At 42.6% G+C, this 18420-nt stretch overlaps 1 protein-coding gene across 6 annotated transcripts in view; it reads right to left on the bottom strand.

Annotated features, from left to right (window-relative positions):
* KAT6B (lysine acetyltransferase 6B) overlaps positions 1-13333 on the bottom strand; it is a 231578-nt gene extending 218245 nt beyond the window's left edge. The window contains exons 1-4 of one of the 6 annotated variants that reach the window (XM_014601453.3): positions 13087-13333; positions 11608-11815; positions 7342-7421; positions 5254-6135 (exon numbers count right to left, since the gene is read on the bottom strand). In XM_014601453.3, the coding sequence (XP_014456939.1) occupies positions 5254-5874 (621 nt within the window). In that variant the 5' untranslated portion in view covers positions 5875-6135; positions 7342-7421; positions 11608-11815; positions 13087-13333. Of the gene's footprint in view, positions 1-5253; positions 6136-7341; positions 7422-11607; positions 11865-12082; positions 12137-12806; positions 12889-13086 lie in introns of those variants that run through there. The other 5 variants (XM_019497179.2, XM_059729742.1, XM_059729743.1 and 2 more) reach the window with 5 other exon arrangements.
* Positions 13334-18420: the final 5087 nt, after the last annotated feature.

The following is an 18420-nucleotide window of genomic DNA, read 5'->3' as shown; positions in this document are numbered from 1 at the left end:
TAATTTAAAAAGCCAGCTAAGTCTATGTAGGCCAGTGAAAACAGAATTAAATAGGAAGGGGGGGTCAAAATATAACAAAAACAGCTTGCTTTTGCAGTAAGGTCAACTTATAAAGACAAACTGAAAGGAAAAGAAAAATCATAAAGAAAGGTTTTCATGCCAGGACTCAGTTGCTTAAAAGATAGCAACTGTCGAATTATTTACAGACATTTAAGAGGCCTAAGAATGCCGTAAGATAAATAAATACATATCAAATGACATAGTATCTTCCATTTCAAGCTTGAAATATTTTGACCAGCTGAACACAGGACGTGCCCATGGGTACAACTGTGTGCTACAGTTCCATTATCTGTCACAAACCTCTAGACCAGTGATTCTCAACCAGTGTGCCATGGCACCCTAGAGTATACAAGGTCCTTTCAGGAGTGCTGCAGGGTGCCATGCAGTATTAAGTATACAAACACCTACATATTATTCATGAGACAAACCCAGAGATTTCAAGTAGGAATCCAGTGTCAAAAGCATTCTGATCTGTTGTGGAAGAATTGCTCTATTATTTTTCAGTATTCAAGAAATGAAGGAAAGTTAAGAGTGGTCATTTTCTAAGGGACGGCTTAAGTCTTAAGAGGGGTGTCTTGATTCTAATAAGGTTGAAAACCACTAATATGTAGACATACACCTCTTTAATCTGAAAGATTAAACCCTTTCAGATGATCAATGCATATGCTGTGTCCTGTTTTGAAAAAAGGCCTTTCTAATAAAACTTTGCAAGTTCTAGGACCTTTCTCTGCATATTCACCTGAGCACCAATATTACATTCATTTTCGAACAGTTTAAACAATGAGGTTATAATGAGAAAGATATAAATTGTACATCAAGATCATTTGAGATGTTTATTCAACAGACATTCATAAAATTAATACAGAAATAAACATGGTTTTAAAATACACATTTTAAAAGGGAACATTTAATGTTTTAAAGTTGATCCATTTAAATTTAAAAAAAAAAATAAAAAATCATGCAATAGAGTATCCTAAGTCGCGTTCTGATATTTAAAAAACTGCTTCCATTTTTCAGCTATCCTGCTCCATTTCTTTAGGCATAACTGTATTTGTCTGCTGGATCACCCCCAAGATAAACTTAAGCAAACATGTTCAGACCCAACTTTCCCTCTTCTCATTGTTCATACCCCTACTATAGACAAATAGTTTCCTGCAGGGTGGGGTTTTTTTGTTTTTTAGAGGAGGGAGTAAGAGGAAAGTGGGGTAAATAAAAACAATGGGTAAGACAGTATGCACCTGAAAAAATCCTCTACAAGTACAGGTGCACTGATACATCACTCCTACATCAGATCGCCACCAATATAAAGAACAATTTTCTGTACCGGAAACCGGCCCAATGCAGCCAATAATTTGTCCAATGAATGCCCGTGTGTGTGCGCACACAGCTACAGCACAGCACATATATGGGCAGTGAAGAGCAGAGGTGGAGTGCTGCGTGCAGCTGATAAGTCTGGTGTGGTAGAAGGGGAAGGGGCACGGAAGGGAAAGGTCAAGGCCCCCCAATGGTGACGGAGGGTGTGGGGCAGGGACAAGGCAGCTTAACAGGGGCCGGAGTGGGCATGGGACAAAGGTGGATCCCGCCACTGCGCACACCTCATCCAGTGCTCTAATGGTGGCTCCCACCGCTCGTCTGGGAGGGCATGTCCCACATTCCTCCCTGCCCCGGTTGTTCAGCACCTGACACTGCCCCAGCCCCATTCCCTCTCTCATCACAGGGGCCCTTATCTGCCCCCCACACACACCCTTTCCACACCAGACTTACCAGCTGGATGCAGCTCTTCAAGGTGAAGAGCTGCGTATCAGAAATCAGATGGGTATCAGTCTCCTTAAAAATAGGCTATCGGTATCGGCCCCAAAAACCTCTGTTGGTGCACCCCTATCTATAACAAGATTACCTCTTTCAAGTCAGACTGGCCAAAGTGCCCACATGCTTCAGCAAACCAAAGGGGACACAGAATTTATACCTTCTGATCTCTGCTCTAGTTGTTTTAGGAATTACCAGGAACTATTATTTTCAGTTGACAGCATTCTTTTAAGATGTCTATTTTTAAAACGTGACCCAGAGAGCTAGATATTGTCATCACCCTGCTTTGTATATTTTCCATTCACTTACTAGCCTAAGAGGCTGAGATTTGGTCTGTTCCACCAATACAGCCATTCAATTAAATATTTTAAAATTATAATCCATCTGCACTGCTCAGCTCAAACACACCCCAGTATTCAATATGATTAATATTTTATGCCCTTTGGAAGCTTAATTTGCAGAGTCAGTCACATTTTCCAATAGAGCCTGCAGAGCGTGCAGTTGCTGATGTATTACTGCACACATGATGGCAGACTATATGGCTGATGTAAATAATGACTTCTGATTAGAATTTATCCTGTATGTGAGCCAGGTGCTTCCACCTCCTCATGCAGATGGAAAGAAACAAAAGGATACCAAAAAACAGGTACCTGCATTGAATGCTTCCAGTCTCGTATCATTAGGAACCCTTGGAAACTTCTCCACGCAGCTTACAGTCCAATTTCAAGGAAGCTGAACTGACATTTGAACACATGCTCTCCTGTGGACCCATGCAGATTTTCAGTGAAACTCCATGTGGTAGTCAAAGATCACATAAGCAGCGGTAACTCTGCTCCTTTCCTTCCATTCCCATTAAAGTGGGGAGGAAATCCTTGGCCGTGATGGATCAACCAAACTGGCAACATCAGCCAGAGTATAGCTCTACAGTCCAAAGGATAAGAATCCCACACAGCATCAGAAACCAAATCTATGAATTTGTGAACTTCTGGATCAGTGTTTCTCAACCCATGGGTCGCAACCCAAAAATGGGTCACAAAAATATATGAAAGGATCAGAAACAAATTTCAAAACTGGATCAACAAACTTTAAAAAATTATTCTCCTTTAAAAGAAAAAAAATCATGGGAAACCATGGGTTTCCCCTTGCAGGCTGGCAGAATTGGGGGCAGTGGCTCAGGAGTGAGGGGCACTGGGCTGGGACTGGACACTGATGTTTACAAATGGGTCCAGGTACCAAAAAGGTTGAGAACCATTGATCTAGATGACCCAATTATTGCCAATCCCCTATATTTTGCTGGGTTGTGTAAAACATTAAGAAACAGTGTCACATGCTAGGCTCCTCTCTTTTACTGTGAATGGTTTTTCCTTTCAGTTAAGAAGCTGCACAACAATTTTCCTTCAGAGCTGAACTGTTTACTTAAGTAATGAAGCACTGTGAATATCAAATAAGCACCTCCACAAGATGAACAATTACAAGATAGCTGTTTAAGGAGTTTAAAAGGATTGATTGTTTTAAAACAGTGATGAAATTGGTAGTGAGCATGTTTGTTTTTACATACAGGAACACTGCCATATTTAATTATAAGATAGAATTTCTCATATATGCACCATGGGGCCAAAGCCTCAGCTGGTACAAGTCTGAAAAACTCTGCTGAAATCCACAGTTCCACCAGCTGCTGATGATCTTGGCCTTAAGTACTTTATTGAAGCTAGAAACCAGGTGGCATATATGTTTTGACACCCACCACATACTGTTACCTTTGTCATATACAGCAAAAGCTCAGTTGTTGTAACAGCTGACAGAAAACAAAGTTTGTTTGATTAAGTTTTGACAGACAAATTAAAGCCATACCAGAATTTCTTAGTGCTACAGTTAAGACTCAACTTCCCAACATCATAATCCTACTTGACGTGTTTTAGCAACGGATGCAAGTCACTAAATGCTAGACTATATGGAGATGTCTTCCAGAGAGCATACAGAGCAAGCTCTGTTATATTAGTATGTTCTTGTTGCTTGGTAAATTCATTACATTTTTCACTTCAAAGTAACTGAAGAATTCCAAGAAAGGCACTTCGTAGTGATAAAGCTGCCAGTTGTTGGGGTAATTAAATGTTTAGTGCATGGAGGTAGCAATAATTACTAGGCAAGTAATTCTCATAAATTCCCATTTCAAGTCTAAGGCCTAAAGGTGCACACACTTTATACATGCAAGAGGTTGCGTTTAAATAAATGGAAACTCTCACAAAAATAACCATAGGAACACAAATGTTTGCAGACTCAAGACCCTAGTCAAGTTCACTCCACCATCAACTGCACACGCTAATAGGTTCTGCATCATGCAGTGGCTACAACAATGCGAAGCAAAACAAAAGCAAAGGCTACCAATGAGAAAGATAAAGATACTGGTGATATCTCCCAAAACAGACAATGGAAATATAAATTTGGGTTGCCCAAGGTCAGAAGAGAGTACTACTAAACATATCTTTAGCAAGTTGGTAAAACATTCCAGAATTTCTTCTCTCTCTCTCTCTCGCTGTTCCACCTAAAGAATTAAAGCACAAAGAAACACCAGAATTCAGAGTAGAAGGAACTATACTGAAATTTTAAAAAGCACACCACCACTTCCAAGCACAGAATGACCAAGAACTCTTGCTGCTGCTCCTCTGCCACCCCATTCCTTAAAAATCATTGATTTATTCAAAACTTCAACTGCATATATAGGAAATCATGAAGTGTTCGGAACACTTAGAACCACAAAGCATTCTGTGCATGATGGAAAGGAAGCAAGACACTTAGCTAACCTCTTTAAACTTGATTACTAGTAGTCACAATTAGCCTTTGTACTTCATTATTAGGAACTGGAATAACAATAATTTTAAAATAAAAGGTATTTAGACTATGTTAGAAATGTATTAAGAGACCTACTACTTACTATTACTGTTCCAGTACTACTTAATGATTTTAAAAGATAACAAATTATTAGAAGATAGCAAGTGAAACTACATCCAACAAGAGATGATAATAGTCCAATAGTACCAAATTGTTTCAAGATACTGGAAATACATCACCACTTTACCAAACTAGTAAAACAGACAGGAAAGACATGTGAATCTCCAAAACTTCAGCACACACACCTTTCACATAGGTACTCTTGCCTATCTAAGAACCAAGCAGCGCAATACACAGTTCACAAAAAACATATCCAGCAATGAAGATATCACCTTTCCTACTATAGAGATGATACAGATTAATGCTGAACAATGAAAACATTATCCCAAGCTATAACAAGGAGCTTCATGTAACGTAAAACCAAAACAAAAAGTAGAACTGTCATTTATCTTAATCTATTTTTTCACATTTCCAGATGTGTCCATTTTTCACACTTACCTGGTCTTTTTCATGGGGTAGGAGGCTGACAGGTGGGAGAGAAGCTGGGAAACCACTGGAATATTTTGGAGTTCCTTTGCTTTCCAAACTGCCATAATTCACTCTATATTGAGGTCCTTCCTTCAATAACCTTCCATTATTTACAGCACGTTTGGCCCCCAGCCTCAATCTCTGCTGAAAGGCAGGATTGTTAAAAATATGAGCTAGGTCATTTTGACTTCTCAAATATTTTTCTATGTTTTTCAGTGAGGAGCCATTTGGTTCTTGAAGCCCTTCAATTGCTCTTCTCAATAGTTTATTCCAATCCACATTACGAAGTTCATTACAGGCTCCTCTAGATCCCTTACCAGATTTAGGAAGAGTGCCTGGTTTAACAGATGAAAAACGTCCAGGATTATCTGGGTCCTTGTAAGATGCAAGGCCTTTGTTGGTAACTTTAAGAATAGAACCATCTTGAACACTTAGTTCCAACTGTTCGGAAACAGTCTTCTTATCCAATCCATGGGAAGCACACACAGCATGACAAATTCTCTCTTCAGATGGCCTTTGCTTTTGCTTTTTAACCTTTTGTATAGCTTCAAGAATCCACTCTGTATAAAGTGGGTTTGCAAGTTTTACCATGGTTGACCAGTAATTGTTTCCAGCCAAGAGTTACCCATAGAGGTTCCTCCTTATCCTTCTAACAAATCTTTCAGATGTTATTCACAACTTGAAAGCAATCAGATGATCCCATGTGCTGTTTAGTTGCGTCTCATAAATATCCATCCTCAAGCAATCAGAAGAGGCAGAGAAACATCTGCAGACTGAAATTCCTTATTACTTTACCAATGTGAAAGGCAAGAATGACTGCACTCCTGATGGTACCAGAACATCCTTACAGAGCTTTAAAGATAGAGAAAAGAGGAAAAACAGTTAATGCTGAAATGCCTAGAGATTAATAGTAATAAAAATTAAAATGTATTGAGTGTCTTTTTTTTTTTAAAACATGAACATGCTCCAATAAAGTGCAGCTTCCCATACTATCCTTGAAGATGGGACTTTATTTGTAATGCATGTTTAAGAATTCCAGCCATACCTATTACTCTACTCATACAAAAGTTATTCACAGATTGCATACATTTCCATTCACATTCAGGGCCCTTGTTTTTGACACCCCACTTCACACCATTTACCCACTGCTTGGTTCTTAGAAAAATTCAGTTCTGTGAATCACCAAAGAAGTTTTAAAAAGTTTCCCGAAACTCTGAACATCGTACAGGCCACATTATGACACCCACCAGAAAAAAATAAATGGCACCATATACATACACACTATGATTTTGTACTGATAGATAAAACAAAGGAGTCATTGACCCTGCTAGAGAATCCTTTAATAAAATAGTTTTTCAATATATCATGCTCATTCCTTCAAATAGGGACTAAACTGAAGCTCTGCTTTTATTATATAAATTCAGAGATACCAGCACTGTAACGAGCACCACACTATTACTTATACTCTTCCAAAGCATCTGTAGAGGGATAACCATGCACCCTGAATGTACAGACACTTGTATTTTTACAGAGGGCCAACACAGACCTATCTGCCAACAGACACAGAAGTCTGCAAGAGAAGGTGAACAGCTTCAATAGTAAGAAGAAACATGATCAATTTTCACAGGCGTAATGCAATTAAATTTGTAACTCTTGTTTTAGTAGGATGGTATGCATGTAAAATTTAGTCATCCATGCTTCACCTATCAGTGGTATTTGTCTCAAGATAGTCACTTCCTTCTGACAGTAACAAATATCTTTATTGTACCTGACTAAATGACCTCCAAGTTTGGGGTTGGGATATGGTCATTTTGTGGCGCAGAAAGTTATGCTAATAGCTATACATAGACAAGAAAAAGAATCAGTTGTTATGTTCTTGTTAAGATGAGCACATCTTATAAAGCAATCTTCAAAATAAATTTTCTTTAAAAAGTTGACCAACAGCTTGAACGCGATCCAGATACGATACAACTGCTTTAACCAAAAAAACCCCCACAAAAACCCACAGGATTATCTTGTATTAAAGCACTAACATGAAGTATAAATTATAAATAATACCAGATGGAATGGAACTCCTCAGCTCAACAACCGAACAGTACTCTTGGTAAGTGGAAGATTCTCCAATTGTTCTGAAAAATCTAAAAATTAAAAAAAGAAAAAAAGAAGAAGAAAAAAAAGTTTTGGTTAAGGCTCCACATAACAAAAAGGCAAATGCAAACAGACAGATATGTACTGTAAAAATAGTATTTTCAATCAGATCTAGTCAAAGATTTTTTTTTCCCAATTATAGCACAACTGAAAGTATGGCACACTACTTTACAACCAGAAAAAGTAATTGCAGTTTTCAATAATCATACTCATCTAGTTCAGATGTTCTAATCCTGAAGAGAACAACTGCAAAATAGACTTATTTTAAGATTCACATTTTTCTTATTTCCTTTGGGTTTAATTTTAGGATGAGGTCTCATATAGTACTATACCTACCTAGCATAATTAATAATAAAAGAGCAGCTAGTTACTAGTGAATGTAAACTGTTCTAACCAAGAACAAGAGTTAAATTCATAAAATGAACTTGCCATCCTTTAAATTTGATTGAAAAAGTTAAACGCTTAAACGTCTGGAATTAGAAAGAAGTTCAACTGGTTACCAGGATAATAATTAAAAAACAAACAAACTCATTCCAAATATCAGAGTAGGGTTTGGACACAGCAATGCCTTGGACACTGAAGCTTACTGACCTAAGTGGCTGGGTAGTAGAAAGGTAGTACAATACCTTGAAACCTAATCTGCCCCATAATAGCACACAAACTCAACTGTGTAAAGACTGTTTCACATATTTCAGGGAGTTGTAACATAGATTTTGACAAGCTAATATTCCAATGTGGACAGAAATATTAGCAATCTTATTGGGAGTCATACGCTAGGCCAACAGCCTTATTTTGGTACTTCACTGAGCACGGATAAGAACAGAGAGTGAAGACCACAAAATACATTATTGAAAAACTTTTATACGGGAAGGGAACTGTCAAATAAAAAAGGGGCCATGCTTTTATTTGAGGTATTCTTAACTCTGGACACTGCCTCAGAAATTAAGCGTGGAAGAAAACAATCCACCAAAATACCATACCAATGGAACCCACACTGAGACCATATTATATGGTTAACATCCTGTGGTAAAATTGAGGAATTCTGCTCAGTGGCAAATATAACTAGAGATTTTTAACTCATTAACTTTCAATTAAAAAACAAAACAAAACAAAAACAAATGATGTGGTACTACCATGAATTTTCATGGAGAGGAAAGTCAGTGCTCAGTTAAGCCCTTTGAACTGTAACTGCTGATTCAAATAGATTTACCAGATTTTTAAGCTTACTGAAATTTACACTATTAGGTTAATTTCATACAAACAACTACATCACTTCAACTAAATTCCAGGACATACAGTATAGGGTCTGTTCCAAGCTCCTAGGATACTGATGAAGCATTTCAGTATAAATACTGTAACTTGTGGGTTATAGGAATTTTTATTGGCCAATGACTAGAAAAAAAAGTGTGCATAAAGCAAAAGGCCAGTGCTAAAAGCCTGCTGCCTGCTACAAGACTTTCACAGCAGTATACATTCGGAGTCACATTTTTACCTGTTTACTTTAAATTCCCTCTGTGTCATACATTCTCCTGCATACTAGCGCCTACTAAATCAACACTAGTAGAGTGTATCAGTAGAAGCACAGGAGCCTTTTGACTGCAAATAGCAAGGGTTTTTCTATGGAGAAAGAAGACATCTTAAAGTCTGCCTTCTTTAGCAACCTTTCTGAGCCCAAGTTTGTCGTGCTCCAGGACACAGTGCAGCACTTGTCTTGTCAAACTTTTGATTTATTTAAATAAGGAATTTCTGTTATCCAGTTGCTTTGTCGGAACGCATTTACTGGGGCAGGATAGCCAGGCACCATGCCAATGAACCAAGTGTCCACTGTAAATAATATACATAATAACCTGTTAATAGCAAACATTTTCCCAGTAACACAGTTCTGCTCAGTATTCTGTTATCACATAAATAAATCCATCCATCCAACACCTTTCAGCATTCAGAAGCACTGTGGAGACCATTGTTGATCCTAGCCTAGAGCCAACCAAAACCCAACTTTTTCAGATGAATTCACCCAGCCCACATTCAAGCAAGACATACAACTGCAAAGAGGATCCTCCAACTTAAGTGAAAAAAGGATTTCTAAATGTAGGAACTACTGCTTCTCTAGCACCATACAATGTCTATGACATCACAGTTAAAAATCACAGTTGCAATGTTTAAGTATCTACCTGGACAAAACTGTACACAAACTTCATTTTATTACAATAGTGTCTTCTACTAGTTTACAGTCTTTCCCACATACCTTATTCATGGTCTTCCAAAAAAGATTACTACCATTCAAAGCAATTTTAATGAAACTTCAGCACCTACTCCCTTCCCCAAATATGGGTTAGTTTCACCACGGAAATCTTAAAATGAAAGTGACCGGATGCAAATCACCATGATTTTGGTATCTCAAATACTCACTTATTCTGGATTTGAAAGTGTTAGTGTTTCAATCACATGGCTTTTAAAAGCCAAATCATTAAACTTTTGATGGCATGTATTAATATGTAGGCATTAGCATAAAACATATAGCATACAAGCCTTTTGGAAAACATGGTGCCTTGCACTGCAGTAGGAGAAAAGGCAGCCCTATTCAATGCTCAACTAGTATTAGAAGTCAAAAGGGAGGCAAAATACATGAATTGCAGAATCATACCATGGTGATTAGAATGAAATCAAATATACATGCTGTAAGAATACATCTACTGTAGAGCCAAAGCCAATTAAAGAATACACTGACTGAACATGTCATTCTTGAGTGTAGTCACTAATCTTATAATCCTGTAATGACATTTTCCTTTAGACTAAAGGAGTATCTGGATTATTCAGAAACATTTCTAGTTTTCAAAAACACGGTTTTTTTGCTTAGAGGGGGGAAAAACCTGTAGTGAAGAAAGTCTAGTTTATAAAGAGTCTGATTGAAACGTGTTTTGAAAAGCTCATAAAAATTCTCCCAGGTTGCCTTAAGCATTATGCCCAAATAAACTTTCAAACATTTGATCTTAATGTAATAGAGGGAGGAAAAAAAGTCAGAAGCAGAAGACAGCCAGTTGTGCAACCTGCTGGTGACCTGCAAACTACAATTGCATTCAGTTCCCTCCTACCTGCTCTGTTCACACAGGCAGTAGGAGCAGCTGCAGGCCAGCTCTCTGCTGCAGCATCAGGGTCAGGTAAGGATTGCAGCAGGAGTGCAGAAAGAAGAGAAAATTGCCATTGCATTAAATAAACTCCCCTTTCATCTAGCTCATTATTTAGAATTACGCAGCCACTCAATTCAGTTTCCTACCACCGCCCCCCTCCTCATTTAATGATTCAAGAGAAGTGTTTCCTTCTTGCTCAAAACACACACACACAAAGACAGACAAACCAGATATGGACTCTTAGTGCATAAAACACTCTTGAAAATTATTCAGATCATGAAGCCAGTGATTTTATTCTTCCCCATTCATTACATATGCCCTTAATTTGGCAAGTGAATAAATGGGAACCTTGGCCAACTGCAGAAAGGAGGCACTGTAGCAAGTTCAGAAACAGACGGAGGGCTTATTTATGTTTTTTGGAAAGCAGTAAACCTAACCCTGAGACCTGAGGAGGTGCGCGCACACTGCAATGCCCCATTAGCCAATTCAAGATCACGCGCTGAAAAGCAGCAACGTGACCATAACCAGCACCACCGGCAGCGCCGTGACAACATGACAGCCACAGAAGTACCCGTCGGCCCTTCCCACCTGCCTCCCTGGACAACGATTTAGGCGGCAAAAAGTGCCACAATGGTGGCAATGACTAGAAGCTGCCAACCCAGATGCCAAGGTGGCACCTCTGTTCTCGATGGCAGCGGGGCAGGCGCATGGGCTGGGGAGCCCCTTCCTTGGGACAGCGGTTTTAAGACAAAGTGTTTTCCAGGGGACCGTTGTCAGCACTCGCCGACCCCCGTGACCGGGGCTTCACGGGGAAGGGGCAGCTTACGTCACGCTTGATGTTTCCACTCAGAGCTCACTCTTGCCATTCGGCCACCCTGGGGCTAAAGGGCGCCACCTCGGGGCAGGGCAGCGACCACCCGCGCGGGGCTGCAGGACGGTGCGCTGGGACGGAGCCGGCGGCCCGGGGCCCGGGCAGCAGGAGCCGGGCTGCGCCCCGCGGAGGGATGCTGCGGGCTGCCTGTCCCCTCCCCCGCAGGGTACCACTCACCGCTCCGCGGGGCCGCGGCTGAGATGGGAGGAGCCACCTCCAGGTGCTGCAGCTGCTCCCCCTGCTGCCGGGCTGATGCTGAGGTTGCCGCCGCCGGCTCTGCCCCGCAGCTGCCGCCGCTCCCCCTCTGCCGCCGCGTCTCCCGCCGCTGCTCCCCCTGCTGCCGCCGCCGCTCGGCTCACCTAAGCCGCCGCCATTTTGTTTCGCCCTGTTGTAGTTAACGTGAATCCGACATGACACTGATTACAGCCCAATGGAGGCTCATTAAAACCTTACCTTCCCCACGCCCCGCCCCCGCCGCCCAGCATTGGGCCGCGCCGCGCACGCCGCGCGCAGCTCATTGGACAGGGGCGCGTGTCCATCAACCGCCCACCCGGGCCCCGCCCCGCCCAGCAACCAGCCAGCTTCCCCATTGGAAGGCGGGGCGTGTCAATCACGGGGCACGCCCCTTCCCTCCACGCAAAACCCTGCCTACCTGTCAGAGGGGAGGTGCCGCGGCCCTTCATTGGCCGCTGCCGCTGCCAAACACCCGCCTCGACCCTGCCAGCCCCAAGCTCAGCCTTGTCCTCTGCTGATTGGCGGCCGAGTACGAGCAGGGGGCGAGGATTCTCGCGCCCTCGCCCTTCTATTGGCCGCCGCAGCCGTCAGTCTACCCGACTTCCCTCCTCGTCACCGCCCCACATGCTCCAGCCGCTGAAGTTTGCTCGAGAGGGTGAGCGCTGGCGAGGCCGGCGGCGGCCGCTGAACCAGTGCGCCCGGGCGGGCGCGTCACACACACCAATACACCGCGTTCAATGCTGAGCTTCACGCGCCTGCTCCGGCTCCTGCCGCTCGCCCGGGCGGGAGGCCCCAGCGTCCCCCTCCCAAGGTGCCTGGCAGTAGCAGCGGCTCCGCGCACGCACCCCCGCCCCGCGCGGCGCCAGCGAGGGTGGCGGGGCCACGCGAGCTTCCCCCTCGGCTCAGCCACACCGCCCCCCGCCCGCCGCCGCCGCTGCAGGATGCGCGGGGAGCGCGGCGCATCTCCTGCACACACGTGCAGCAGCCCCCAGTGCGGGGGGAGAAGTCCCCAGCCTGGTGCCGAGGGGGAGGGGGCTGCGAGGGGCCGCAGCCGGCCCCCCGGGCCCGGGGCCAAACACACCCCGCCCGCGCCCCGGCCGCTCTCCCCCCGCCGGCTTCGGCTGACCTCGGCCCGCACTGACCTCCTTCCTCCGCCCGGGCGCGCGGCTGCAGCTGCGGCAGCGGCTCCTGCGGAATGTGCAGCCCCTGGAAGCAAGCGCGGCTTCTCCCCCGCTCCCTCCCGGCTGCAGCCCGAGCCCGAGCCGGGAGCACAACAACAACACCGCCGCCCCCAGCCCTTCCCCCCGCGCAGCCCCAGGCCGGCGGCGAGGGGGGACCGGCCGCGGGGGCCTCGCGGAACCCCCTAGGCGAGGAAAAGACGAGCTCTGCCCATGTGTCTGTCGAATAAGAGAGAGACTCTACCTTGGCCGCCCTCCTCCTCCGTGGGGCTCCTCTTCTGACTCCAAAATAACACACAAAAAGGCTGGGGGGCAGGGAGCAGGCTCACCAAGACGGGTGGCAAACGCTCAGACCCTGCTGGGAGGGAAGCGGGGGGGGGGGGGCGAAGCGTCCCCAGTACAAACAATTATGATTATTAACTGAAACAACCCCCCAAAAATAATCCACCCCAAAGCCTTCCCGATGCTAAATGGACGCAGATTACAAGGACTGGTGCTAAAACACAGGACCTGATCGCAGCTAATTGAAAGGTTAATCTACATAGGCTGTGACAGACGAGGTCCCTCCCCACTTTTTTGATCTGCTGCTGGCAAGTGGGAAATTGAGCTTCACCCCCCCAAATAAAATGGAGGGGGAGAAAGTTTAGGGGGTGGGGGTCATCATCAGTGCCAGATGGGTTAGAGCTGGGATACACTTCAGGCATCTTGGAGGGAAGGGCTGGGATTAGCGGGGCTGGGTTTTGGGGAGGAATGTGGTTATGATGAACCTCTGATGATTTTCCAGCATCCTGCAGCATTCTCTGGCTCCTTGATTCATTTGAATGGGCTGGAGGGGGAGGATTTACATGCATCCATGGGGGGACAAACCCATGGACAGCAAAATCCTTCATGGTGAGAAGCTTCAATCCAAAATGAGGGAGTCTAGATCTCCCTGCCACCACTGTCTGCCCCCACCCTCCTCCAGTCTGTATTAGAAGCAATCATTATGGAGTTGGCAGAGGATGATCAAATTTGGGATGGTTCCCTTCTCTAGAAGGCTGTGCATATTATTAGGAAGAATTTATTTCAGGGGGCAGGGCTTACTGATTTCAATGTGTTTGGGGGTACCCCCTTTGTCAGTCTTGAGTGACATGCTGAGGGCAGAGATTCGTTGGAATATGAAATACCTTCAGATGTTTGCTTATGCTTAGCCCTAGGTAGCAAGCATCACAGTTGGCAAAGTCTACTATAATAGAATGGTACCTGCCTGATAACATATGATAGCGTGACAGGTAACTTGCTCCATTATCTTCTTCAGATTCTCAGCTTGGGTCTGAATCTGGCCAACATGATTAGCGTAATTGCATGAGCTGTTGCATAAAATTCCCCTCCCATGCACGGTGAGCAAAATGCTGCTTTCAAAGTTGTCTCTTTGTAAGCACTGACCCACAAAGTCTTGTGAAGTTCCTGTACAGAAGTGGGAAAAAGAGAAAAAGGAGCTCTCCACGCAGAGAGTAGATAGGAAGTGAGTTGCTCTAATAAATCCCAAAGGTCTTTCCCAAGAAATAGATCAGGTATTCCATGTAGATCATCAGGGGAACCAAGTTTCCATATTAATATTAAACATTAAGTTTTATTACAACTATTTTGGAAGTCAAGTGATGCAGACTGCAGATGAGGCAGCTGCTTTGTGATGTTTTAGAGCAGTGTAAAACTGAGCAGGCTATTTACAGAAAGCCACTGGGTGAAAATGTTATTCCAGTTTATATCTATGGAACAACATCTGTTGACTGAAGTTATTTCCTCAGTGTTTTCTCTTCTGAAGTGCAGTATTTTAACATCATGGAGGTCAATTTTGTTTTGTGCGTTGATTTAGTGCTTGTTGGAGAATCATTTTCACCCTTCACAGCATTCATGTAACACTGTGGATTTGGTCATGTTTAAAAAAAAGTTTTTAAATTATTGGAAGATTCTATAAATCATAATGTGATGACAGATACAGCATGGCATTACAGTTGAAACACATTCTGAATGTAGTATCAACATTTTCATTGTAAACTCCTTTTACAGAAGGCTTACAGCTTAGTTGGTGCTAAAAAAACCCCAAAAACTCTTGAAACTGAAACTTGTCTTGACATACCTCAATCCAGGAAACAAAACACCAGGGAAAATTTGACAATCTCTTAGGCCATTTTGGAGTTAGGAGTGTACTAATGTCATACATTACAGGGCTGATAGAAATAGTAAAAGTTGCTATTTTCAGATATTCTTCCTCATTTCTTCCCAATCTAAAATGGTTTTGCCTAAAAGGAAATGTTATGCAGTGCTAGATTTGTAAAAGTTTTGTTTTTTGAAGAAAAAATAACATTCAAAATAACGTACTGAAGAAATCCATGTTTTAAAGCACTTATTTGACCCAAAAAGCTGTTCCACGCACTTATTCACATTCTTAATGTTATGCATATCCATGCGGTTCACATGGTAAATGTAAAGACTGTACAGGTTTTTTTTCTGAATTAACTCATTCCAAAATTACCTTCATCCTTTCTCAAAGTAGATTATCCAAGTCCCAAAAACTGGCCTTTAAAAACAATTGTCCCATATGAATTTAGGACATTTTAATTTGGAAAAAAATGTTAGACAAGCCCTAGATGCTAGAAGGTTGGGGGCTAACTCAGCTCTATTTTTATTTCACAAACACTTTGCATTGTAGTTTGCAAATTAAGTTAAATCTGACATCCCTAGATTGTATACTGTTTAATCAGATACAAGCAAACCACCTCTTAATTAGAAACAAAATTTAGCATGAGGTGCATATACAAATTACAAGGATGTTAGGGAGAGAAAGAAGTCAGTATATAAGCAAAGAAAAAAAATCATAACAAAGGATGTCTTTGCCCATCGAATTCTAGGGGACTTGCATGACCATAACTACTATTAGCACTAATGAGTTACAACACCAGATAATGCCCCTGAGCACGGAGAGGTGTCTAGACACCTAAGGGTGAAATGTACTATATTACTCTCCCTCCTGACAAGAGGCCTCTAGTAAATACTTTCCAAGATCAAAAGCACTGCATTGTACCTGCACCTTGTAGGATAGGAAGTGGTTTGATTCCAGTCTCCCTCCCCTGTCAGTTTCCTTGCTTGTATGATATTTCTAATAATTTTATTACTTTTTCCTGTGAAAAAAAGACATGCAAGACTGAGCTACTGCACTGTAGACACATACCCATATGCTAAATAGTTCTCTAGTATTCTTGCACACAAATTGGAGATGCAAGTCAATGAAACCAAGATTTTAAGGGAGGATTCCTATCACTGAGGAGCACCTTCAGCTGCTACCGACTTCTATTGGAGTTGTGGATGCCCAGGATTTCCAGAACTCAGGCTCTTGTGGCTCTATCTAACAGAATCCTTTTAATTGTGGGGTTACAAAACTCAAGCCTGCTGGAGCATGGTAATTAACGTGCTCCAGCCAGCCTCCGTATCTTGTGTATCAGCGCCCCTGCGTGTCAAACTGGCGGCAGGTCGCTTTAACTAAAGCTCATTCAACAAGGTTTAGATCAGGCTTGTCCAACATACGGCCCGTGGGCCGCCATGCAGCCCCCCAAGCTGTTTTCTGAGGCCCAAGGTGCTGCGATGGGAAACAGAAGTAAACACTGTACTTGTGTTGGGGGGGCGTGATGTGATACCACTTCCTGTGAGGTCTTTGAATATGGCTCACCGGCTCACTGGGTGATAAAAAGTTCATGATACAGCCCCACATTCAAAAAGGTTGGACCTCCCTGGTTTAGCTAAAGCACCCCCCTCCGCCATTTTGAAGTATGGAGGCTCTGATACGCTCAGGGTGCTTTAACTATAGCAAGTCTCAGAGCTGCTCTAATTAAAGCACTTCCACCCCACCCCTGGAGCATGTGTAAAAATGCCCATAGAGATGAAATGCTGCATTCAGATCTGCCTACAGTGCTTACTTTCAGCATTATGTATACATAAAAGTAATAAATTAGGGCCCAGTCTTACAAATATCTGTCAGTTATTTGTGTGTTGGAGTTTGCTGAATCAGGTCCTTAATCCCTGGTACAACTCCCTGGAACTCAGTGAAGTTACTCCAGGGATGAAATTTGGCCCCAGAGGATCAAGAAGAGGATGCAGTTTCAACCTTCAGTTTAAACCACTTCATTTTACTTAATTTGTGTGAAACAAACAAACCTCAGCTAAGTGTTAACAAATTAGCAGCTGCTTTGAAGTGTAAGGTCTTTGTCATCTAAAAAAATACACAGAGTCTGTTTTCAAAATGCATGTCCTTCACCCAATGGGTTACCCTTTCTTTGAATCATCACAGTCCATTATTTTGATAAAAATTTAGAAAAAAAAAGTTGTTCATGTTGGCTTAATAATAGGCCCCTATTTATCTCTTTTGGACCTGTTAAACAGTGAAATCCTGACCCCATCAAAGTCAATTGCAAAAATTCCTTTGACTTCAAAAGAGTCAGGATGTCACCCAAGATCTATTGTCTTATTGCCAAATATACCTATATAAAAGTATCTACCAGGATGCTTTCCTGGCTCAAACAACTTGCTCAAGTGGCCTTGGGGACAATTCAGCACATTATCTCCTGTATTTGTGTGGCCACCCCAGAAGCATCTCTGCAGACTGGGCAGGTAGACAGGTTCTGCAGCTTTACCTCATCTTCTGGTCTGCCTCACTGCCCCAGCTCAGAGCTAAGCTATGGCTCTGGATTCCACATAGACTTTTTTCTGGTCTGAGATAACTGATCTTTCTTCTTTTTACCTCTGACTTTTCTGCAGCCGCTTATTTAAATTGTATTTGAATACAGACTTTCCCACTTCTTGGCTTATCTCACACTATACATTTAATTACTTTAGCACTGTTTAGGCCCCACCACACCACAACTACCAGTAGTAGTTATTAATAATAACAGATGCATACTGAAAGGTCTACAAAAGTATTTTCAGATGATGTGTTGCCCCATCTATTAAATTTAACATAAATAAATGAGAGTAGAAAGTATCATCTCCTTGCCAGTTTTTTAAACTGCTGTAAATTTTTTAATCCTGGAAACTAAGATTTTATAAGGGAAGTGCCTTAGCTCAAGAATTATAATTGATGTGATGCTGTACTTTGAGAATAACATTAGTTGTCATAGAACAGTTTTCCTTCCATTGGGCCAAATAACAGTAACTTTTAATAATATATCCCCATTTTGTCTCATTTTATCCAAGTATCAAAACGTGCTTCACAAACAGTAATTAATTAATTTAGCTGTATAACAGCATTGTTTGCTGGGTGAATATTATTATCCCTATCTTACAGGTGGCAGAACTGAGGCAAAGTGGCTTGTAGCAAGTGGCAGAGGTGGGAATAGAATAGTCCTAACTCCTAGTTCCCTGTCCAAGTTACTAAGAAGTGCCCATCACTCTTTCCAATTGTGTCAGCTAAAGGGAACAAACCAGCTTGCCTGTAAATATACATTTAAGCTGTAGCCATATCACCCACAACCACTACCCAGAACAAGATCTATTCACTCACACCTCTGGCGATGTCCAAGCCTGATGATTAGGCAGAGAATAGAGA

Source organism: Alligator mississippiensis, chromosome 6, assembly GCF_030867095.1.
Source record: "Alligator mississippiensis isolate rAllMis1 chromosome 6, rAllMis1, whole genome shotgun sequence".
Lineage (NCBI taxonomy): Eukaryota > Metazoa > Chordata > Crocodylia > Alligatoridae > Alligator > Alligator mississippiensis.
This window is presented reverse-complemented; position numbering and strand designations above follow the sequence as displayed.